General features: G+C 43.7%; 1 protein-coding gene and 1 long non-coding RNA gene across 2 annotated transcripts in view; both read right to left on the reverse strand.

Moving 5' to 3' along the window:
- LOC146348759 (uncharacterized) overlaps positions 1–22,811 on the reverse strand; it is an 84,299-nt gene extending 61,488 nt beyond the window's left edge. Inside the window, exon 1 of the long non-coding RNA XR_014790708.1 lies at positions 22,739–22,811. This is a non-coding gene — a long non-coding RNA (uncharacterized LOC146348759). The remainder of the gene's footprint in view (positions 1–22,738) is intronic.
- Positions 8,152–8,609, reverse strand: BLCAP (BLCAP apoptosis inducing factor). The gene has a single exon (XM_084853956.1). It carries the CDS (start codon positions 8,515–8,517, stop codon positions 8,254–8,256), a length of 264 nt encoding a protein of 87 aa, XP_084710082.1. The 5' UTR covers positions 8,518–8,609; the 3' UTR covers positions 8,152–8,253.
- Positions 22,812–24,164: the final 1,353 nt, after the last annotated feature.

A 24,164-nucleotide genomic window follows, 5' to 3' on the forward strand; every position in this document is an offset into this window, starting at 1 on the left:
AGTGCTTTTGAACTCCCCTGAAGTTCAAAAATGATTTGTCACAGGCTGTGGACAGCTGCTGTTGGTAAAAAGCAAGTTGAAAGGCCCCTGGGACACTAGTTTCACTGCTCTTTGGATCCCAGTCAGTATCTACAGATGGTTTTACTGGGCTACATTGAATGTCTGCATTTTAGCTGAACAGCTTAAGAAGCTATACCAGCAGAGCAGAAGATGTGGTGGGTGTGTTTTCCCCCATGCCAAAGTAAAAGCTTTTAAGGCCCTGGCTTGAAGTGTCTGATGTGCTTTTGGCTGCAAGTCAGAGTAGCTGCCTGCCCTTCCCCTCATGGGAATCTTCCCAGGCAGAGTCAAAGGGCACATTAGCTTGTCAATGGAACTGCACAGCAGGCAAACTTGTGCCACTGAGTATTTCCCAATGCAAACTAGATGTGACACACTAGATAAAAAGCCAGCAAGAGGGAAAGAGGAGGAGGAAGATGGGGCACCAAGCAACACTCCGCTGTTCCACACGAGTAACATCTTTTTGCTAGATCCAGGCTGGGATTTCCAAAGCCACCTTTGAGGCCATACCATGAGAATGAACTTGTGTGGGGAAGCAAACTAGGAAAAGCTGCTAGAGAAACCTTTTTCAAATAATACTCATTCATATGGTGAGGTTTGGAGTCCTTAATCACATCAGTAAGTCTGAATGTAAGAATCACCCTGCTGGTTCAGACTACATGTTCATCCGGATGCCTCTGGGGAAGCTCCCAAGCCGGAAATAAAAATAATACCCCTCTTCAGCTGTTCTCCTCAGAAACTGATATTTAGTGGTATTTTCCCTATGAACAGGGGAGCAGAGCCTCAGGTTCGGGGGTCCAAACACAACTATCCTGCCCAGGGGGGACAAATTTGCCCCCCCGGTTCTTCAGAGGGCTACACCCCCTTTTCCCCAACCACCAGTTGGTTTCCCAGCTTTTGCACATTTTTGTTCTCCATTCTAAAAGGTTGAGATGCCTCTCCTAAGGCTTAGTTACTGACAGTAAGAGCGTTAAGCTACAATATGCTAGTAATTTTGGTTTTTTGGCCCCACCCACCACTGGAATGCAAACCCCAAGAGCTTCTGAAAAATGGAATTCAGCCCTTGGGGTGAAAGAAGTTCTGCACTCCTAACTTTGAACCTGAAGGTTCCACATTAGGGATGTACGACAGTTCTGCCACGGATCTCAGGGAGGCCGAATGCCAGCGCATTCGGCCCCCCGAAATCGGTGGCGGAACGGCCCGCCACCCCCCCGGGACAGGACTTACCTGGGGCGGATCTTCCTGGCGGCAGCGGCGGTCAGTCTTCCGACTGGCTGCTGCCGCCGCCGCCATTTCCAGGTTTTAAAAAAAAAAACAAAAAAAGTGACAGGCTACGTAAAGATTTACGTAGCCTATCACGGCTAGATTTAAAAAAAACACCGTAATAGGCTACATAAATGTTTACGTAGCCTATCAAGGCTGAGTAAAAAAAAACCAACAAAAATGCGCGTACGCAAATGGCGGCGCCCATTTGCGTTCCTTATTTTGGCACATCTTAGTCTACGTAAATGTTTACGTAGACTAAGACGTGCCAAAATAACGAACGCAAATGGCGGCGCCCATGGGTGCCGCTATTTGCATACGCGCGTTGTTGTTTTTTTACTCAGCCGTGATAGGCTATGTAAACATTTACGTAGCCTATCATGGCTGACTGCAGGGACGCAAACGGTGGTGGCTACGGCTGCCACCATTTGCGTCCCTGCTAGCCAACGGCCAGATGTCCGGCTGCTGGCGGAACCGGCCAGCGGCTCCACAGAATCGCTGCGGAGCACAGCTGGCTGGCCAGGATTCCGGGGGGGGGGAGGAACGGAGCGCCTCCCTCCCCCCCGGCGAGGATTCCGGGGAGAGGGACGGAACACCTCCACCCCAACCATCAGCATAATCCCCGAAAGGTAAGTGATTTTCGTACATCCCTATTCCACATAGGCATATCCTGCATGAATTTGTTTAACCCCCTTTTAAAGCCATCTAAGCTAGTGGCTACCACATTTTAGAGCAATTCATGCCCTCAAATTAATTGTGCATTGTGTGAAGAAGTACTTCATTTTGTCTGTCCTGGATCTACTGCCAATCAGTTTCATTAAATTAACTTGAGTTCTAGTATAATGAAGGCAGAAAAATGTCTCTATCCAATTTCTCCACACCATGCATCATTTTATATAAATGTCTGTTGTGCTCACCCTTAAGTAATCTTATCGTTTAGAAAAATAAGACCTGCAGATGGCCAATGAACAATTGTATATGTGGATCCAAAGCACAACATTTTTGAAGGCATTCAGAAGATCATACATTTTTAAAAGAAATTCTGGATTAATCCAGGTCAGTATAGTTCTTGCTGTCAAATAAGAGTTTTAGAGTCTGTAAATAATCTATTTAGAACTGTGTTTTTGGTTGTGGTGATCTGTTAAAAGAAAAACCGAACTCCAGAAAACTGCCTGAACTAATTTAATCAGACACACCAGAAATTGTTTTATTACCTGGATGCCAAACTTAGTTCATAATTACAAGTCAGAGATTTTCTTGTTCTTGATGCAGTCAGTGTGGCAGTGAAGCTGACGGACTCAGAGCCCTCTGCCAGGGCAAGTGAATGCAGAGCAAATGAAAACTGAACACTCAGTCCAAAGAGCACTGCATGTGCAAGAATAGTAAGAATTACAAAAAGGAACTGAGTAGCTTTTGGAAGAAAAGCCTCTATCTGCCGAGAGATCTGTTCGAGGTTACAGGGAATAAAATGTAGCAGAACAGTTTGTTCCAGCCTTAAGAGTTGAAGTAGCTTAAAACTCCCCAAAATAAATTGATATGGCGAAAGCACTGACCTTCAGTTTATAGGCAGGACTTCTTGAACTCCATTCTAAAAAATGCCATGATAAAACGCCTAATTATTTATGTTGTGCAAATTAGCATTCATGTAATGAGAGCAATACAAGCAAACATTTGTCAAGATGGACATTTCACAGATTATTGTGCCCGATTCAGAGAAATTTCAGATGCTAATAGAACTTTAGTCATATCTTGTCCCGCTGGTTTTAATGGGCACAACTAACTTGCTCTGGGTAGGAGCCTACATTTTCAACCTGAAATGTTTTAAGCCGGGGTGGGTGGCCTATTGCCATCCAGCTGTTGTCTCCCATCAGTCCAAGCCAGCATGGCCAATAGTCAGGCAAAATGTGAGTTGTAGTTCAACATCTGGAGTCTCACTCACAAATCTCCCCACACCCTGATTTAACCAAACACCTAAAACTGTGAAGCATGTATAGTTATATTACCTAAACGATAGCTGTTCACTCACATGAAATAATCTTGTTAATATTCTGCCTCTTATCCCATAACTGTTATTGTGGGCTGACAGGAAGGAGATCAAAGGCCTTCACTGATCACCATAAAAGCCTTTGCTCAGCTAACAACAGAACTTATGAAAGGTTTAGCGTTATGCACAGCACACCAGAGAGGGGTGTGGTGCATAAAACTGGAAACCTGACTGATCATCCTTCATAACCTGGAAGTGTACGGGTGATATGACATGAAGACTCACAGTTCAACAGCAGTAACAAAGCAGATCTTTCAGCAGCAGGGAGGCAATATTTCAATATCAATTCACCCAGGGAAATTATTGCCTGTCCCTGTCCCCTTCATTTGTTGACCACCTACTCCCAGTCTAGTCCCTTCTCCATTTGTAGCTGACACTCCGAGTTCTTGCCAAATATTTTGCATGCATATTTACTTATTCTTCCCTCCAACTAAGTCTTTGGAATGGGGCATGCTAAAAAAAAAAAAAAAAGTATATTGTTCCACATTTTTTGAAAACCTGGACTGTGGTATTTGCATTAAATAATACCTTCACCATTATCTACAATAATAAAAGAGGGTGTATGTGTGTGTGTTTGTGCACCATAGCCCCAACACCATGAAGCCTAAGCACCTGAAATTTGGCATGTGGTTTAAGGGGGTTCTAGGAGTGCACATCTCAGGTTTATTTTGTTTTAAAAACACATTAATCAGCTTTAATTTTTTTAAATGTGTCTCTGTGTTTGAAGCTTGCAGTACCAACTTCAGTCACTAGGTGGCTGGCTTCCCTAGCCAGCCCATAGCTTTTGTAGTCAATACAGTTGAAGCCAGGGAGGAGTATTCTGAGGGATACAGTTACAACGTCCTTCCCTCCCTCCTGCTGTAGGGTAGCCCCCCTCAGAAGAACGGAGTGGACATAGCCCTCCCTTAGGGGGCTATACGGGTACACCATGGGATGTGCCATGCCTAGGGGTGCCAGTCTACATGTGGCTTCACTCAAATGGGGCAGGCAGAATGTGTCCAAATGTGATAGCTGTGTAAGTTTGCTTGAAGGCTTTGTTGTTTCAAGCTACAGGCTATTCCAACCTGCACAAAGCCTAGTCCATTCGCTAGTACAAAATAAAACAAATGACCCTGTTAATTCCAGGCACACAAGTTGTATGTTAGGCTCCAAGTGTGCATGGTTTTGTGCAAAGGTAAAGCAATTTACACAGCCCACTCTTGACTGTACTTAATGTCAAACAGGGGGTCCAATGCCCTCCAGATAATAAATCTACAGCAAGCAGATACAGCACACAAGGATCCACATTGTATCATGCCAGTGATCGTGGCCAGGCCAAGAAATACATTTGTAACAAGGAAAAGAGAAACAGCTAAAAGGAAGAGAAACCAATCTAGTCTGTGTAGGTGAATTACTGCAGTCAAGCTCCCAGCACAAAAGCATATCCATTGAGGGTAAGGTAATGTCACAAATTACTATCTGGTTAAATTTGTAAGGGCACAATCCTACACATGTTAGACAGAAAAGAAGTCCTACAACTCCCAGCATGACCCAGCCAGAAGCGTTGGCTGGGGCATGCTGAGAGTTGTAGGACATTTTTCTGTCTAAAAATACATAGAATTGTGCCCTAAATGAATTGCTTGAACTCCACTGCCTTCACTTGTAAAAGCATCTATTGCAACTGGCTGACAATGGACCTCCAAGAATAGAAGTTGTTTGAGGTTCCCAGTTTGTCAGCAAGGGCACAGCTTTCAAGGACAAAGACCCTTTTCACCACTAGTGCTGCATGAGTACATACAAGCTGAAAGCAGTGTACCGAGCCCAAACAGTAATATAATTTGTAGGAGCTCAGAAAGTTAACAGGCATATTCTAGAACAGAGAACTTAACCACCAGGCATTCAAGGTCCAAAGCCTTCACATTAGGTGTGTTATTCTACTTAGGACAAGAGTGCACAAACCCTTTGGCTGCTCTCTGTGCAAGACAGCCCCACTCTTCCCCTGCTGCTTTCCTCATGGGGAAACAACCACTGTTCCAGCACTGCGTGATTGGGGTCACTGGGCTTTAGCCTCCCACTCCATTAACCAGAATAGATGTTTTTATACCACTCATGGTTGCAGGGAGGAAGCTAAGGATAAATTAAAAAAAACACTTTGAAGACTTTGTGTTCCATGCATTGAAAGCAATCTCTGAAGACTTTTGTGTTCCATGCATCTTTGCCCTGAAACACCCCATCCCAGCCAGACCTGTCCCCAAGTGGGGTTCCATCACTTTTTTAAAAGGTGTGTTGCTATCATTGGCCCAGTAGTGCCACTTTCCCCTAACTCTGTCCTCTCAAGTGCAACCTCCTCTGGTTTCTTGCTTATTGTCCCCACCACCACCTTCTAATCTTTATGCAAAGAATGCAGCATTTGAAACAATGGAGGTGAGGAAAGAGAAGCTGCAGGTGGACGGACAGACTACAGCAATGTCACTTTTTAAATTTTCTTTGAAGGTGGATGGGAGATGGACATGAGGAGTACCAGTGCAGGGGAAGGAACTGCTTTCAGTGCACAGAGCCCAGCAGGAAAGGTGGAGTGGGGGGAGAAAAAACCTTGGTCAGCACCATTTCCTCTCATTAAATTGAGGGTGGAATTTAAGCAGGTTGAGGGGCTGATTTTTTTCCCCTTCAATCCATCACTGGTGCACAACCCAAGCAGTGCTTAAATTACAAAGAAAGGGGGAGGTGTAACAAAACCCATAAGCTATACCCCTTTCCCTTTTTTAGCTGAACCACTGTCCCTCTGATTTTCTTTAAAAATAGCAGCTACGAAGGCCATCACAAAAGGCAAGAGGGTGGTGCCGCTGTAATCCAAGCACTGTCAGCTATCTAGAACTCTGTTCCCCTGCACTGTTTCACATCCCTTCTTCCTCACATTTTCTACAGGTATATTATTTACTATTATAAGTGTGTTGTTGTTTATTTGCTCAGTTGCTTCTGACTCTTCATGAATTCATGGACCAGCCCACGCCAGAGCTTCCTGTCAGCCGTCGCCACCCCCAGCTCCCCCAAGGTCGAGTCCGTCACCTCCAGAATATCATCCATCCATCTTGCTTTTGGTTGGCCCCTCTTCCTTTTGCCTTCCACTTTCCCTAATATTATAAGTGTAGGAAGCCAATAATGAAAGCTTCAGAAGAAAGTAAGTCTTTAGTTACGAAAGCACAAACAGTCTAGGCTGTGCATTATTGCCCAGGAAACCACAGTGCTTTCTGAATTCAGGGAAATGGTCATCAGAACACTTTGTGAGAAGGATCAGAAGGTCAGTGACTGGACTGCCCCATCAAAGCCCCTGTTTTATTCACACTCAACTCAGTTCTTTGCAAATCATCCTGGAAACAGAAGAAAGTGTGTGTGGGGGGTTGAACAATGAGATAAAATGCTGCAAATCCAAAGGCCTTAGTGCAATGATAGTGACTGCATCATAAATGGCACTAGTCCACAGACCAAAGTTTATAAAGCTTTATTAAACCTGTTGAACAGCTGTGCAATGAACAAACAAAAAATAAAAACTCTCTGTGGAGGTTTCACGATTGGTTTCTCAGTTCCAACTCCCATGGGAGAGAAAAAGACTTTTCAGCAATGTTCCTCCAGGGGAAGATTGTGCAGAGCCAATGCATTGTGAAGGAGATAATCTTGAAAGGTTACAGAAAAAGTGTATGTCTGCTATCCCCCAAGGACTAGCTTATGTTTCTCATAAGCAAACATTTCCTAAGGAAGCAAGGACAGATATTCTCTGGGAATTGCTGATCTGCAAGGGAGTGAAAGCTAAGTTGTGTGTCTGTGGGGGAAATAAAGGTATAATCCAAGAACTTCCAGAAAACAGTTCCCAGAATCACATGAGGATCTTCAGTCCAACCATTTGTTGCTCCCTTCCTCCCATGCATGTAAACACTGGCTCATTTGCTCACGATGACAGAGAATAATACTCTTGGCATCAAAAAAAAAAGCAGCACATCAGTCAAGTGACTGCTCCAATTTAGTACTGAGAAGCAGCTCATCCCTCCCATGTCAGGCCTAGCACATTCAGTCCCCCATCCCTTTACTCCGCTGGCTTTTTCAAGCTAGAAACCCTGAGAGCTTAAAATTCAGAAGCAAAGACAATAAAAGGGATCCCCAAACATTACAGCAGAGCATGCTTTCTTCCCAAGACCTCTGTAAACCAAGGGTATTTGGCAGTGGGTGGGGTGGAGGGGAGAGAATGAGACAAGCTTCAGCACCTGTGCTGTAAAAGTGGCAACATGACAACTCTGGGATTTCTGAGCGATGATCTAGGCAGATAAATAGTTTGGAAAGCACTCAGGCAACACACACATTGCAATTTGGCCTGCTAAGATGAATCAGCAGCCTCTGGCTCCATCAGCTTTCAAGTTTATTAGCCATCTGTAAGTTTCCGTTCAGATATTCAGAGCAATAAACACTAGCTCTTTAACAAATGCAAGATGGAGAGAAGGCTTTCCAACTGTTTCAGCAACATCAGAGGATGCATGTTCCAGAGGATGGAAGGGTGCATCATGATCTATGCAAGGGATCAGACAAAAGCAACTCCAGCATCAAGTAACACTCAATAGGTTTCTTCACCACCAAGTCAGAAATGGAAGGAACAATCTCAGATAATAAAGAAGGCGGGGACCACCCACTAACAGCTCTGCTTCAAACTCCAGAACAGATAGCAATGCCAGTTATCACTATAAACAGGTTTCATCAAATTTTACAGGCAGATTTTGGAAGTGCAGTGAGCATGAGTGAAACACTTTAATCCAGACATACAAACAGGTTGCTTGTACTCCAATCACATGCCTTATAATCCCTCCTTCCCATAAAACTGTCCCTTTAAAAGAAAAAAAGAGGAGTTTGCAACCAAGTAGAAGGTTTTAGGTGCCAACTATGTTGGGATCATGAGCAGAGTCAGGCAGCTGGGAGCCAGAGCAGTGATACAAGAAACAATTCCCCCAGCAGCTGTAGCAGATGAGGAACAAAGCGGCCAAGAAGACCAAGGCACAGATTGTGCAAGGTTTCCGCTCCAACAGGAAACTCAGCAGGTAGAAGCCCATGAACATCGAGTGACTGAACCACAAGGCTGGGTTGAGGGGCTTTGGGATGAGGAGAACAGGCAGTAACCACTGGAGGCAGTACATGGTGTCTAGCAATCAGGGCGTCACAGTGATGGCAGCAATCCAAAGCGGCAGTGTGAAACTTCTCCTCTGTGCATTCAACTCTTCAGAAATCAGATCTGCAGGCTTCATAAGACCGTGTGGTAATGTATGAGTAAGTCTTGACAGAAAGTGCAAGGGGAAAAAAAGGACAGGTCAGCAACTAGATTCTCAGTGTTTTAGATTTGCACTCCCTAAATTAATCAACTACAAACCCATAACTCCCCAAACTCACACATATTGTAACCCTGCAGAGGCCAAAATCCTAATTTCCTCAGCTGCCATTTCAATCCCTTCACTGCCCAGGTTATTGCCATAGATTCTTTTCTGTGTATCTGTGTGTACTGTCCTGCTGCTTGAGAACCACTAGTTTAGTATAAACTTAAAGGTGGTCAAGGCAGCTGTACATTGTATCCATATTTGAGAGAGATTCTTGTCTACTCTGCATCTGTACTGTAATGACAGGTGAATTATCTCATACACACACTCAAATTCTGCAATAAAGTTATGTCAACTGAAAAGATCAGCATAATTTACTTTGTATTCTTCCTTTTCCTCAGATTTGGAGACATGTAGTGTAACATTGGCCAAGTGTGAGAATCAGAAAATGGCAGTTTCAAATTTCACCTCAACATAAATTACCTAATGGTTTGCCAAAAGTAATTACCTCTCAGATCCCTATTTGCGCTTTGGAGAAGATATGGGCTTGCCATACAGGATTGTTGTAGAGATTGTTGAGAATTTATGTGAATCACATTATTGCTTCAAATGCATTATACAAATTATTATTCAACTAAGGTTGCTACGTTCCATTTCCAATGTGATGCATGAGAAACTAAGGTGCTATAAAATAAGAACTGGAAGCCAGGGGAGATGGAAAGAGGTCCTCATCACACATGGAACTGTTTTCTAGTTCTTAAGCTTATTTCAGAATTGCCCAAATATACAGGACCGCCACTACCACCCACTTTCTAATGTGAAAAGCTAGAAAAGGAGTGTCCTAAAAATATGAGATCATAGTATTTTAGGGAATAATTCTGTTTGGCAAAGAAATGGAATGAATTAACTGCAGTTTCAAACTCTCGTTCCTTGGAAATACAGAACTTTAAATAAAACAAAGCTTGTGAGAATACACTGAATGTAGCAAACAAAACTATTTACAGTTTACACTAACTGAAACAATCCTGGAAAAAGAGACCTCCATTAAATCAGGACAGCTCAACTTGTGACCTGCCAAGCTGAACAAGGCCCACCAGACATATATGTACTGCAGCCTGCCATGTGCTTGGCATTCCACCCCCCACTCCCCCCAGACAGGCGACAGAGCCAGAAGGTATATTGAGCCATATGTTGCTGGTGGGCTGTGCTTGACTGGATAGATAGGTCACAAGCTGTGCAGGCTTGCATTACGTTAGAAGAAGGTGCATCAGATGTGAATTCACAGTTGTACTGCCATAACCAAGTCCAAAGAAAGAATGGGAGATATAAGCGCATTCTGTTTCCAAAAGGGATGCTACGTGCCTTGTGGACACACTTGGAATGCTATACAAAGGCCAGCTGCATATATGCCATTCAAATGTATTGAATGATAGATATAAACTTACATTCAAAGTAGAGAGGGATTGGGGGAAAGCTCCTTTCTACCCCAGATTATTAAGCGGAAGCAGGAAAACCCTGCAGAGACCACTCCACTGAAATTCTATGTACTACTCTGTTGAGGATTTAAGCAAAATCAATAATTTAATCAATGATCAACAATAAAAGGAACCATTTTCCACACATACACTGGTAATATCAAGGGTTGGGGCCAGATGGGTGCCAAAAGAAAAAGTGGTAGTAAGCCAGTTTCCCCCCATTTGGGATAGCTAAAAAAACCTAAATAAACGTGTGACTTTCCAATAGATACTAGATAAAGCTGAAACAAACAAGAGTTCTTCTGCAAATCGTGCAGAGTATTCATGGATGTCTTGGGTCCTTTTTGCCATTTGGAAAGCTGCTGAAGAATCAAGTTCTTGGGCCTCAAGTGCCATTCTGCTATCATAGGTTCTACAAGTCACAGTAGAGATGGGAAACAATCCCACCCTGAATAGTTTATGAACTGCTCCACACAGACACAAGACATGCTCATGGACAGTGCTAGAGAAATCCCTGGTCACTCAGACACCTAGAAATAAAACAAATGAACTAGTTCAGTGCCTGACTGGTACCTAAATATTTGATACTGCCACTAGAAACATGTTTGCATCTGGGCTGCTAAATCAAACAAAACAAATTAAAAATGAACAAATCACATCATAGCACAAAAGCTTTAGAAATAGCAGAAATGTTGACATTTTGTTAGATAATCAAAAACATGCCACAAGACAGTTCTACTATACTTTGAAGGTACTTCTCCATTATACTTCTCTCTTCAGACAGTTAGACAGTAAGCAGCATGGCCTCAGTAAGCTGACCATTTTAGGAGCAAAATCCAAACCAGGAGGTAAAAGGAGCAGTGATTAGATCAGATACATCATTCAGACTCTTTTCTAAACAGATGATCTTCCTGTTGCCTTCAGATCTGTCCGGCTGTTAATTTCATTTCAGACTCCTCATAGAATAGAATAATAGAATAGTAGAGTTGGAAGGGGCCTATAAGACCATCAAGTCCAACCCCCTGCTTAATGCAGGAGGGTTCTCTGCTTACACTCCCTCAGATTTTTGGGATCATGGTGGTGAAGAGACAATTCAATGGGAAAAAATCAGGTAGCTGACAGAAAAAAAAATCTGAAACCAAACCTTGAACTAGTCACCATTACTCTTCTGATATATCAATCATTCATTCTTATTGTGTCACCAACAGAAGAGATCTTGTTAACAGCACAGAAGACAAGTCCAGGATGTCCGCCAAGGCCCAGACAGGGCAAGTAATCTCTGCTTTAGAGAATTCATAGTAGAAGTATATGAAGTTGGCTGAAATTCCTTCCATCGCAATCATTCAGAAGCTAGTGAATATTCCCCTTCAAGCTGAAATATGGCCAGTGGGTAAAGTAGAGAGGGGCAACACTATTATTACAGGCCCTACATTACTGACAATTTGCATTCAAAGGAATATCCTATCCCCTCATCAGCCACTGCCACACTTCCCACTCACCGAGGTTTCTGGCCTTCTTCAGAAAAGCTTCAGCTTCCCATCCTCATTTCTCAATCTATAAACATCAGGAAAAAGCAAAGCAGATAGGAAGGAGAACCATCAGCCCAATCCAAATGATGCGACAGGCACAGCTCCCCTGAATACAATGATTACTATAGTCATGACCACTGCAGAGACAAATATGAAGGAAAGCCTAGCACTCCAGCCTCAGTCACTTGAGAGGAAGTGAAAAGAAGAAACAACAATTTTCCTGCACTATGAATGTAGAGTGACCGAGAGGAAAAGTTAGTGTGGCCCATTTCCAGCAAAAATAGTTATTGTAAAGCATGGCATTCAGCTGAATAGCACATATTTCCTAGAGGCCAACCTCTAGGAAAGTAGAGACCTGGACATACAGGGTTCAATCAAGGTGGATTTGGTACACGAGCTCCACTGAAAAAAAATTGACAGCTCCCATTTGTTTCACTGGGACTTGACCAGAAGAGGATAATCATGAACTGTGTCCATAGTAGCTCACTATGAAGAGAGGGGATAAAGAACTTAAATGACAACCTGATAAAGAAGGGCTCCATTTCTAAAAAGTGTTTTAATGTGCACTGTAAAGGCTAAAATACAAAGGATTGGGACAGAGCATGTACTTGTATTCCAAGATAGGATTTAGCTGTTCATTAGAAGCTGGGCAGCAAGATCTTCTGAACAGAGAATTATCCTTAATCAAAGTAAAACTAACCCTTATGGTTTGGCAAGTAGGTAATGAAACATGACAGATCACATTGTACAACCTTCTCAACACAGTATCTTCTAACATCATATGCACACCATAGCTCCCCCGTAACCACTGATTTGGGAACAGAAGGTCACAACTGTCCCTTTTCCTTCAAATACATCTGTCCTTGGAATAAGTACTGTAAACTGAGTCATTTTTAATCTGATTTATTACTTTTTGAGGGTCTGCCTGGTTCAGTAATAATTAAGCTGGAAACTCTTTGCAAATAGAGAGTAGTTATAAAGCAGAGGTGACTACTTGCCAGTTTCTGTTGGACTACCTAGTACCTCCTGATTGATAAGGATCTTTTGCAAAATCTTTGTTGAATCCAACAAGATACTTACACGTTGTTGCTTAATAACATATGCTGGATAGCGTAACACAAATTAATTATATATTAACTACAAAAGAGATCCTGAGTGTATACCCTTGCATTGTAAATTTAAAACACATTTTGGTGGACCAGCTAGTTATTCCAGTCTCACTCTAGATGTTAACTGGAATTAATTTGCCATAAACAGAAAACTGAAGACTTATTGTGTTAGATATGAATGAAATGCTGTCCTCAGTTGACTTTTCTATCTAAATTCCAGATGCTTTGGAGCAAATGAGTTATGCATCCCAGCCAGTCCCCCAGGTTTCTAGAATGGATATGTTTAAAAGGTACACCAAGCATAAGGCTGGGTCTTCCCAACACTTCAGAGTGATAACATTTATAGACTAACTAATGTATTCTGGCATAAGCTTAACAATTAAAGAGCGATGCGTCACCCCACTATATTCAGTTCAAACATAGTTTTCTCTAGGATCAAGCTCTGAATAACACAATTCTGTAAGTTTGTAGCAGAAGCCAGCTATGAAAGGCACTGGCTGGCGCTTGTGATGTCACAACTTATCTCCACTCTCAAAGTAGTTTTACTGCTGTTTTAGAAGTGTTTGCATTTTTATGTATTTATGTATTTATTTGATTTGTGCCCCACCTTTCTACCAAAATGGCACTCAAGGTGGCTTTTTCAACCCAACAGATGAAAATAAAAGAGCAAAAGCCTATATATTGTGCTTTATAGTGAACAGCTCATGTGAAGAAGGGCCAGAATGACTGCTGCACCAGCATGCAACACACTGGCATGCATGCCACTCATTTCAACTGAGAAGCTAAGAGAATGTTGCGCTAGTATCAAGACTGAAGAGTCTTCCTCATATTGTGCCTGTCTTCATATTGACACAGGCTCTCTAAAGGTGGTCCACTATGTGTTTTATTGGTGTATTAAGAGCACTGATAAGTATGCATTTGGGGGGTCACGTCACACTTTGGTGTATCCACTGTAAACACAGCTGCTGCACGTACACCAGCATTACTCTAGACCTTCTTGCACTAAAAATGTTGAGCATGTGAAGGTCAGACGTATATCCTGAAAAATGAAGATGTGCCCTTGGTAGGGATGTATGAAATTGCCCTTACCTGGCCCCGCCAGGTTCCGCGGGGGGGGGGGGAGGCGCTCCGCCCCTCCCTCCCGGAATCCTCGCCAGCCGGCTCCGCTCCGCGTGGATTCCGCAGAGCCGCCAGCCGGCTCCGCCAGCAGCCGGACATCCGGCCGCTGGCTAGCAGGGACGGAAAGGGCGGCGGCCATAGCCGCCGCCACTTGCGTCTCTGTAGTCAGCCATGATAGGCCATGTAAATCTTTACGTAGCCTATCACGTCTGACTTTAAAAAAAACAACAACATGCGTACGCAAATGGCGGTGGCTATGGCCACCGCCATTTGCGTTCCTTATTTTGGGCCGTCTTAGTCTACGTAAATATTTATGTAGACTAAGACAGTGAAAATACGGGTAATGCAAATAGTGTAGCGGACACTATTTGCGTTCCCCCCCTATTTTCGCTGTCTTAGTCTACATAAAGATTTACGTAGATTAAGACGGCCCAAAATAAGGAACGCAAATGGCGGCGGCCATAGCCGCCGCCATTTGCGTACGCGCATTTTGTTTTGTTTTTTTAAGTCAGACGTGATAGGCTACGTAAAGATTTAGGTAGCCTATCACGTCGTTTTTTGTTTTTGTTTTTAAAACCTAGCCATGATAGGCTACGTAAATCTTTACTTAGCCTATTACGTCTCCCCCCCCCCCCAACACTGGAAATGGCGGCGGCAGCCGGTCAGAAGACCAGCCGCCGCCACCTGGAAGATCCGCCCCAGGTAAGTCTCGTCCCGGGGGGGATCCGCGAGGGGCGGGGGGATGGCAGGCCGTTCCGCCACGGAGTTCGGGGGGCTGAATGCACTGGCATTCGGCTTCACCGAGATCCACGGCAGAATTCTCTGACATCCCTAGCCCTTGGTAATACAGTGTAGTTAACAAGTTGCATCAGTGAACGTGTGAGACTAAAGTACTTCAGGATGGTAGAAAACAAGCTAGGAAATAAGCAAGTGTAGGTCTAAAGAGAAACAAAAAACATGTGAGACTAAACATAGCTGATAGCTGGACAGTAGCTTGTTCACTGTCAATAAGTAAAAGTTATCACAGAGCAAAATCATTGTATTTTCCTGGAGGAGCTAGTGGAAATCGATTTTTTTTTCAGCAAGTCTCAATTTGACAGAAGTGTTAAAGATCAGAGGAAAATTTCACTGTCATGGCCTAACCTGGATCACTAGTGCCTACCACAGGTGTCAAATCTGCGATCTTCAGATGGTAGATGACTGACCTCTTGCTTGTTATTCTTATTCTTGTTCAGAAGCTGAAGAAGCCATCTTGTCTTGTTTGCCAGCCCACAGTGTGATACCAGATGTTCCAATAGCTTCCCATTTGATGTCAACATCCAAGTCACAGAGGTAAATGTCCTTGTACCATAACTTTGGACAACATTTGGGTCACCAGAGAGAATCTCCTTTGGTATATGTCCATTTCTAATGCTGCAGTTACCCTCCCATATAAGCATTCATAGTCTCCTCAAGAGCGGTCATTATGAATGCAAGGGAGGAAAATTAACAATAAAAGAGCGATATTATAGTTTCCCTTGATTATGGATTTCCTAGTGTTAATCATAACAGAACATGGGACAAGTATGGTAGGACCTATGTGAGATTTTGCAGCTGGCTTCATTTGCAGGTGAAGACCAAAGTATTATCTGTGAATAGGAGTTCTCCTCTGTGGCAACAGAGCACACCTCTCAGGCGCAGAGTGAAATAACAAAGAACTAGGCAAGGGGATGCAGTACTGTTCTACACCACTCTCCACTGAAAAGCTATCTAACATGGCTCTGCTGAGCTGCGCAGTATTATGCACATTGCCATGGAAACATCAGATAAGGCTAACAGGGGAACATCCAAGGATCTTGTAGAGTCCCACTGTGCTGATTACATCAAATGCCTTGCTAAGATCAAGAGAAGTACGGTAGATTGGCTTATGCTGTCCTTTGCATTTCTCTGGTAGATGGTACAGACAGAAAATCATATCTGCTGCTGTTCTACTTGCTCTGAAGCTGCACTGTGCCTGAGGGAACACTCAATCAAAAAGTTATTGAAGAGCACTCTTTAAAAAAACTTCTAGCAAGTACTTTCCCTAGGGTGCTGATGAGAGATTCCAACATAGTTTCTTAAGTGTCTGTGGTTGCCTTTGCACTTATACAGCGTGATAATGGCTTAGATCCTCACTAGCCTTCTGTGAATAGAAGGGCTCCTTTCATTCATGGACAGAACCAAGATCCAGCAGAGGATCCCACCAGCGCTGTTCTTAAACCCTCCAGGGCAGATTTTCAGTGGAGCGTAAGGGGCTTCAGGAGGAAAGGGAAATCAGTGAAAGTTGTCTCTCTGCTTCTGCTGGCAGGATCATCACACCAGCAATAAGACATTCAAGATCCCAGTCAATGTTAGCACCACACACATTCTGTGGAACTCCCACTTTTCTCCAGCAACAGAACTAGTCTTAACGGACATGTAACAAGAGTATTTCTCCACACCCATGCACCTTGGCTGTGATACCATTCTTAACAGGTACCATCCCACTTGCCAAGGACTCTATGACTTGGATCTTTGCACTATTATCAAGTTCATGTGTGTCAGGTATCTCCAACAGTGCACTGAGGGCTGTCAGAGAAACCATTTTCATAAGAACAGAGCCCAAAGTAGTGTTCCACTCAGAAAGGTGTTTGCTTGCTCATATGGTGATCATGCTGCACTGCAGGGTCTGGTAGTAGTGGGAATGAGAGCTTGTGATACAATGCATGAACACTCGTTAAGTCAGAAGCAGCTTGTATTTCATACAGGCTGATGTGTTACTGGTTTATACATCTAAATGCTTCCTGCACTTCACTTTGTTGGCATTGAATTAAAGTTGTGTTTTAGCCAAGATGAATTCTTTGCCTTAGGAGATGACATTTTAATTTAAGTAGACTTCAAGTCAGTTCTTCTTTCTGGTCACCTTGCCGAAGACAGTTCCAGCTATTTCACATCGGTTACTACTTTGAGAGAGAGAAGGACCCATCACCCAGTGGTTGAGCACATGATTTGCCTACATAAAGTCCCAGGTTCTATCACAGATGTACCTTGTTAAAAGGATCATAGGAGGCAGGACTCGGAAAGACTTCTGTCTGAGACCATGGAGAGCCACAGGGAGAATGAACAGTAATGAGCTACAGGGACCAATGGTCCTACTTCATGCAAGATGACTTCATATGAGAGCCCTAGATTTGATACATTTCCTCAGGTTTTAAAAAAAAGATATTTGTTAATTTATAACCTTTAGTTTCAAGGAGTTCCCTCAGCCTTAAATGCTGGTGATTTTAATGCAAGGCAGACCTTCATGTTTAGATCTATACAGCTTTCAAGTCTGTAGTAAGGTCAAAGTGCAAACAAGAGAATGGTAAAAGTTAGTGCAAGTGTTGCTGGAGAAGCAGGAGTGAAGTATACAGAACAGATCATATCTCATGGTAATTACAAGACCAAGTTGATGATAGGGTCCAGATTCAGGTGAAATCCAGATTCTAGGTCAAACCCAGATCCCATAAAACCCTCTGGCCAAACCTCATTGATGTTGCCCATGCCACGATGGCCAATATATATTAGCCATAACTTGCAACTAACAAGTTATGCATTTTAGATGTTCCTCAGAAGTATATTAATTTCACAATATAAGAAACTGAGAAGAGTAAACTCTCAATTTTTGCCTTGTCACTTCCCTCCCTCCACTCTTACAGACTTAATTCCCATTTCTCCTACTACTTGGAAGCACTTACATGCCAACTAAATGAGATCAGCATCTGGGAGTGGTATGGAACAGGTCATGGCCACCTCTCTCTTTAGCATACACACAGGCCAAATCTTACTCACTACTCATGAACAGTGAGTAAGTGAGGATTGCAAAACTGTACATCCACTGGTTCTAGATTTGGAGAAAAGAAACCATGTATGGTATCACTCTGTTCTCCCACAGGAAATGTCAGCAGAATCTGAGCCATTAGAGAGAAAGAATGAGCTGGGTTTCAAACAAACCCCAAACAAACCAGAAAAATCCAGTTCAGCACTTGCAGCCCTTTGACATGCAAGCTATAAACAGAGATTACTGTTTTACTGATAATTATTAGTTTCTTCTGGCCTGGCGAAAGAAATTAGTATCTTCCCCCCCACTCAACTCTAATACCACAATTGATAGGGAACAACTTTGGTAAAAAGTTTCTTAGCCATTGGGTTGTGTGCATAGGATAGAAGATACAGCCTCCACAGTGCTAAAGTCATTCCTATTGCTCCAAAAAAGATAATCTGTACAGACCCCTATAACTACATTAAAGTACGTTCTTATGCAGCTATAAAGTAAAGGTTTTCATTTCAGGAATTTCAGCCAGAGGCCAGTTCAAGAAATATCTTTTTAAACCCGTCCATAAGGGTTTTAAGGAGTAATCCACAAGAATTACTTGTGCTAGTGAGTAGAAGTGTTGTTCTCACCTTTTTTTAAAGCATTGAGATAGGTAAATGTGCAGTCAGCTCCATCACAGCCAACGAGCTGGCTCACTTCCCCTCTGCTTCCATTTGCCAGTTCTCTTTGGTGAGGGTTTTGGGAGACGTCACTTTGTCATGACCCTGTTCTATAGCCTTCACCATGTCCTCTCTACAGGTTTTCTTACCACTGCAGTTCAGTCAGCAAAATAAGATATTCAAAGGTTTCCCTCCCTTTCCTTTAGCAAACTGCATTATCAGAAATGTGTAGGGTGCGGTTTAACTGTGGCATCCACACAGATAACTGAACCAGATTTCTGACCAAGTGGGAAGAGGTATCCACTGCAAGTGCAAGTTGTGAACTTTAATATGCAAATAACTGTTCTTCAACCTCTCCAAACTAGAAAGTGTTTGGGGATAACACCAAATTAACTGTATTCCTCTAACTAGGATCCTTCACTATCCTGAATTATGAAATAAACAGGGGTAAAGGGAAGATTTAAAATGTCAAATAGCTCAGTTTTTATTAATAAAGCCAGTATAGCTGCTGCAGGCAGTATCTAGTGCGACACTACCACTAACATAAATGACATTTTGCTAGTATAAACTATCTCTAGTGCAAATGCCAACAGCACTAGTTGGAAAACCTGTCACACCAGCAAGCACTATTGGCGATGCATTAGAGATAAGTTTATGCTAGTTCAATGTTATTTACATTAGCAGATGTGTCACATTGGATACTGCTGTTATACAGTTCTTGCATTGTAAAAGTTTCTTGCAAAAACATGTGCAAGCATTGCCCGCACAGAATAGATTACTAGTTCATAACGCTGATTTTCTGCATTCCTTGGACAAAGGGCAATGTGTTCTACAGTAAAATTGAATATTTGGGATAAACAGGAACAAAACCTATATTTACTTGCTTTGCAAGTAGTGGAGTACCTACATTGACTGACTTTCTTCCCTAGGGGCAACTTCTGAGGTAACAACGGAAAAACAATTTGAATCTATAAAACAAATTCTAAGATTTGATTTATAAAGGCAAGCTGGGTTTTTTCTTGTACTCTTAACTCTACATCGGCAGCATTTATATATTTCCCATTTATACAGAAGCAAATTAATGCAGTGTAATGTGCAAGTATTTTACCATTGCCAAGGATGAATGAAGCCAAGATAAATACCTCACCATGCATACAGTTTCACCAAGAGAAATCTTTCATCCTTATTGCAACTTTGGTGTCCTGTGTAGCTCAAGAGAGATTCTCTTCCCTCAAGAAAATTAGACAGACAACTTTCTAGTTGAAACTAGCAATGTGCTAAATGTTTCAATCTATTTATTTTTGACCATTTGTTGCTGGGAAGGGATGAAAAGAAATTGCACTCAAAAATTGTGGGAAGGAGTGAGAATTTCAGATAATTTTTTCTGGGTGCAGGACTTCAGTGCTTACCTTACTGTAAGGAGCTGGCTGAAGGTACCTGTGTGTTCTTTCTTTCACTATTTTTCCCTGCTCTGGCCTTGCAGCCTCTTTGACTGCTTGAGCTTCTTGGAAAGCCCCCTAGAGGACTTAGCCAGAACTTCCTCCCTTGGGGCTTCCCTGTCCTGCTGCCTGCTGAGAGCCTGAAAGCTGAGAGAGGCATTTTTGGTTTTGCTTTGTTGTTATTAAAAGTCCTTACAACAACAACAACAACAACAACAACAACAACAACAACAACACCTCACTCAGCTTTTAGGCCCTCAGCAGGCAGCAGCACAGAGAAGCCCCAAGGGAGGAAGTCCTGGTTAAATTCTCTAGGGGGCTTTCCAAGAAGCTCAAGCAGCCGGAGAGGCTGCAAGGACAGAACGGTGGAAAAAGGTAAACCAAAGAGCATCCACACACCCCTCAGCCATCTCCTTACCATAAGGTAAGCACTGAAGCCCTGCACTCAGAGAAATTTCTCCAAAATTCACAACATTCCAACAAAAGAGGCAGAAAAACTACTGCCTCTTCCACAGGGAAACAAAGGGATTGTGAAAGGGCAGGTAGGGTTTCAGCACAGCACTAGTTGAAACCATCAGTAATAGTCTTGTATAAGAATCAAAGTTATGTACTAAATAAAGAAGAGTTTGAAAAAGTGGTGCAAACAATACATTGTAAGCTAACCTGCCCATTAGGCTGGTTTAGTTAAAATCCATCAATTTCTATCACAAGGTGACTGCAAACAGGCCCAACAAGTTCTCCACAGTGAGTTACCAGCAAAAGAACTATGCGATCAAGACATTCCTTGAGAACTGATTGACTTTGTGAGGAAGTCCTTGCATGGATTGGCGGAAGGGCCGATACGTGACACTTCAGCAGGAGAGAAAATGCGTGCAGTTGTCAAATTCAGACTAGTATCCAAGGAAGAGATACATGCATACAGATAAACTTCTGTGCCAAACAAGGTTAATCAAGGGAGGGGAAAAGAAACAAGGGGAGTTGAAAAAGAGAATATACAGAGGTAAAGTACATAAGCAATCAAAACTGACTAGGAATTGAACAGAGACAGGAAACCTCTCCTTAAAAGAAAGCAAGGCAAACAGTGAAGTTTCAGATAAAGTAGCATAACAACATCTTTTAGCAGTTATCTAGTCATAAAGCATTTCTATTTAACAGAATCAAGTCTGAGAGAAGGCCATCAAGCGAGTCGATGGTGGAGTGAGAGGTCAGCTCTTCGAGGTTTAAGTCCAGTAATTAATGCAAGAGACTGAGCTGTTCAGCCAACTTACCCACCGTGTCTGTGCATTAGCTTCACATGTTAAAGGAGGAACCTCAAACACAGATACCATAAAAATAACCAACATGAGATGAAGATGTGGCAACAGAGACTATTTCACCTCTCCTATATTTCTGAAAAACACATATCACTCTCGTTTCAGAAAGCTGTGTTATTCTTTTCTACTGTTCTGCTACTAAAAGAGAGTGCCCTCTTTTCAAGACCTTTAGTGCTTTGTTTTAACTTGGGATAGACTCGGGCAGTAAGATCTATCCCTACTCCCATCCTGTTATATACCAACTGAACTGCATGCACATCCTGATAAGGCATAACAGTAGTCATGGACAGGAGTACCATGCCAGAGTACTAGGTGGAAGCAAATCTAATACACTAGGTTAGAGCTCCTGGACTAGGTTGCCACATGTCAACTACTGCAAAGACTACTAAAGTTGTGGCTTCAGAAAAGCCAGGAAGATTTTACCAAATAGATTCTGCTGGTTCTACAGATCTATTTAGTTGTGAAATATTATTATTCATATGTTTTATTATTTGTTGCCAACACAGCTTGGGGTACTGTACAAAAAGACTGTCAATGGGCAGGAAGGGGCTTACTATGATAATGACAATTATTTAAGAAGGTAACATTGAGAGGGGAGAACTGGGCAAAGATCAGATGAAAAGCTTTGCTACAAAACAGAATAGAAGAACTGCCTGGCAGAATCAGATCATGGTGCATTTAGCACATCATTCTTTTTCCAACAGTGGCCCACCAGATGACTCAGGAAGCAGGGCAAGATAGCAGCCCTCCTAAATTACCTCTCCCAGCAACCGCTACATCACAGGTCTATTTAACCATCGTGTCCAACAACCTGTGATGGACGTAATCTCCACAAATGTGTATACTCCTTTAAAAAAGTAATCTACGCCTGTGCCCCACACATCCTAACTATCATGATTTATAAAATGTTTTGAATGGCCTTGGTATACTTATGAATCTCTCTGCCACGCTGTTCTGTTGTTTTATCTGTCATTGTAAGCCACATTGAGTGTTATTTTGAATGGAAAGGCGACGACGACGACGACAACAACAACAACAAAAGACCTTGCAGCAGAGGATTTCACAAGCTAAACTTGATTTAAGGGAGGAGGGGGGAATGATTCCTTTTGTTTATCCTGAGGCTACACAAATAAACTTGAGCGGAACACAAATTCTGCTATTACATGAGGGCTACGGGGGGGGGGGAAGGGTAAAGAGGACAGAGAGGGGGGCAAGTGGTACCTCTGCCCAGCCTACCAACATCTGTGGACAGGACAGAGGTCGACCAAAGCTTCCAAAATCCAAAGAGCCTAAAGGAGACGCCAACTAAGCTACCATCGCGGGGGGGGGGGGGATGAGGCCTTGGGGGGGAGACTCTGAAACATAAAGAGGGCCCGCCCTCAACGAGACCCAGGGGCGACCAGCGTCTCCCTCACTGCCCGTGGCCCGCTCCCTGCTTCTTACACTCTCCTCGCCTGAGCTCCAGGGGAACCGGGCGTTGCCGCCCTCAGGGCTGACATGGGGGACAGAGACGCCGGTCACTACAGCCTGAATACATTCCCAGCAAGCAGCGCCGCCGCCGCCGCCTGGCGACACCCCCTCGCTGCCCCTTACCAGCGCTCCTCGCCATGGCGCTCCCTCGCCTCGGGGCCGGCCTCGCGCGCTCGCTCCTGCGCTCCCTGCGTCTGTCGCCCTCCGTAGGGCCCTCCAACTGCCCTCTCAGGCCCCGAGACGGGCTGCCCTCGGCGCCGCCTCCTCTCAAGGCGCGACCGACGCTGCTTTTCCCGAACGGCTGGGCGGCCCCTCCAGCCGTTCACGCACAGCTTCTTCCATCCCTTTTCGCCCCTCCAGAGATGCTGGGTCGGCGTTCAAGAGTCGTTTTGATCAGGCATCGCCGTGGGCAGACCCCTGCCTCCAGATCGAGCCGTCGTTCGGAAGGCCCTGCCGGCTGGCTGGAGGAGGGTCGGAACGCCAGGCTCATGAATATGCAACAGGTGGGGAAGAAAGGAGGCGGGCGTTCCCGGGGCAGGTGCCGGAGCTGGCGGCGAGAGGGTTGGATGCCCTCGTGATGACGAGGCTGAAGCTGGCTGCTCAATAAGCCTCGTGCTTTAGGCAGCGCACAGATGCAGAAGCAGCCAGAATAAGCAATAATTTTTGCAACCATCTGCTTCTCCAAAATTAATCTGGCACCACCCTAACAGAGGTCGGGTCTACACATAAGGCAGCACGAAGTGCGAATGCAGGAGTAGAATGGACCGTACCACTTCAGAGTGCAGGTGGACGATAGCACTTTGAATGGCTCCCTTATGTCAAAAACTCCCTGCAGGAAGAAAACTAGCACATCAGGGAGAAAGGTTCAAGTCAAGGCCTTTGCCAGGTGTGCTTATTTTGTTCTTGCGGGGGGGGGGGGTTAACATAGGGACCATTGAAATAGATGATCCATGCAGTCAAGCCCAGTGCCAGCACATGGTATCCCTGGGCAAATGCCAAGGGCCTGGTGCCCACCGCACTGGGGTGGGCGGAGGGGTGGCCATGTGGTACATCTTAATTCACTGGTGCTGCCTCCTGAATGTCAAGCCTGTAAAGGCAGGTATTATTATCCCCATATTTCAGATAGGAGGAAGGAGACTTAAGGCCAAAATACTGTAGCTTGTCTCTGGTCACCTAGTGCAGGGGTGAGCAAAAGGTTGATCTAGATCTACTGGTAGATCTCTAGATGATTTTCAGTAGATTGGCAAGGATATCTGACTTCCAATGGTTTAACAGCAGCAGAAGTGAAGTAATTCCCCAATTTACACTCATTCACTATGCTTCACCAGTTTAAAAAAACAATACATTCAAAGCTAACAAATTATGCCTTAATATTTTTTTCCCCAAAATTAAACCTGACCCTGTAGGAATGAGAAAGCATTAATATAACTAAGGTTCAAGCATCTTGTGGAGTCAAACAAATAAAAGGAAAGGAGTTCCAAAACAGGGAAGTAACCATCCTAAATGCTTCTCAACATGCCTTGTGCAAACTTGGTGTACACATGTACTA

This window comes from Heloderma suspectum, chromosome 4 (assembly GCF_057233095.1).
Source record: "Heloderma suspectum isolate Gila_16-S chromosome 4, 16-S_ref, whole genome shotgun sequence".
Classification (NCBI taxonomy): domain Eukaryota; kingdom Metazoa; phylum Chordata; class Lepidosauria; order Squamata; family Helodermatidae; genus Heloderma; species Heloderma suspectum.

What these genes read in the sequence shown, in the direction of transcription:
- BLCAP (XM_084853956.1), bottom strand. Translation starts at nt 8,517, where the DNA reads ATGTACTGCCTCCAGTGGTTACTGCCTGTTCTCCTCATCCCAAAGCCC.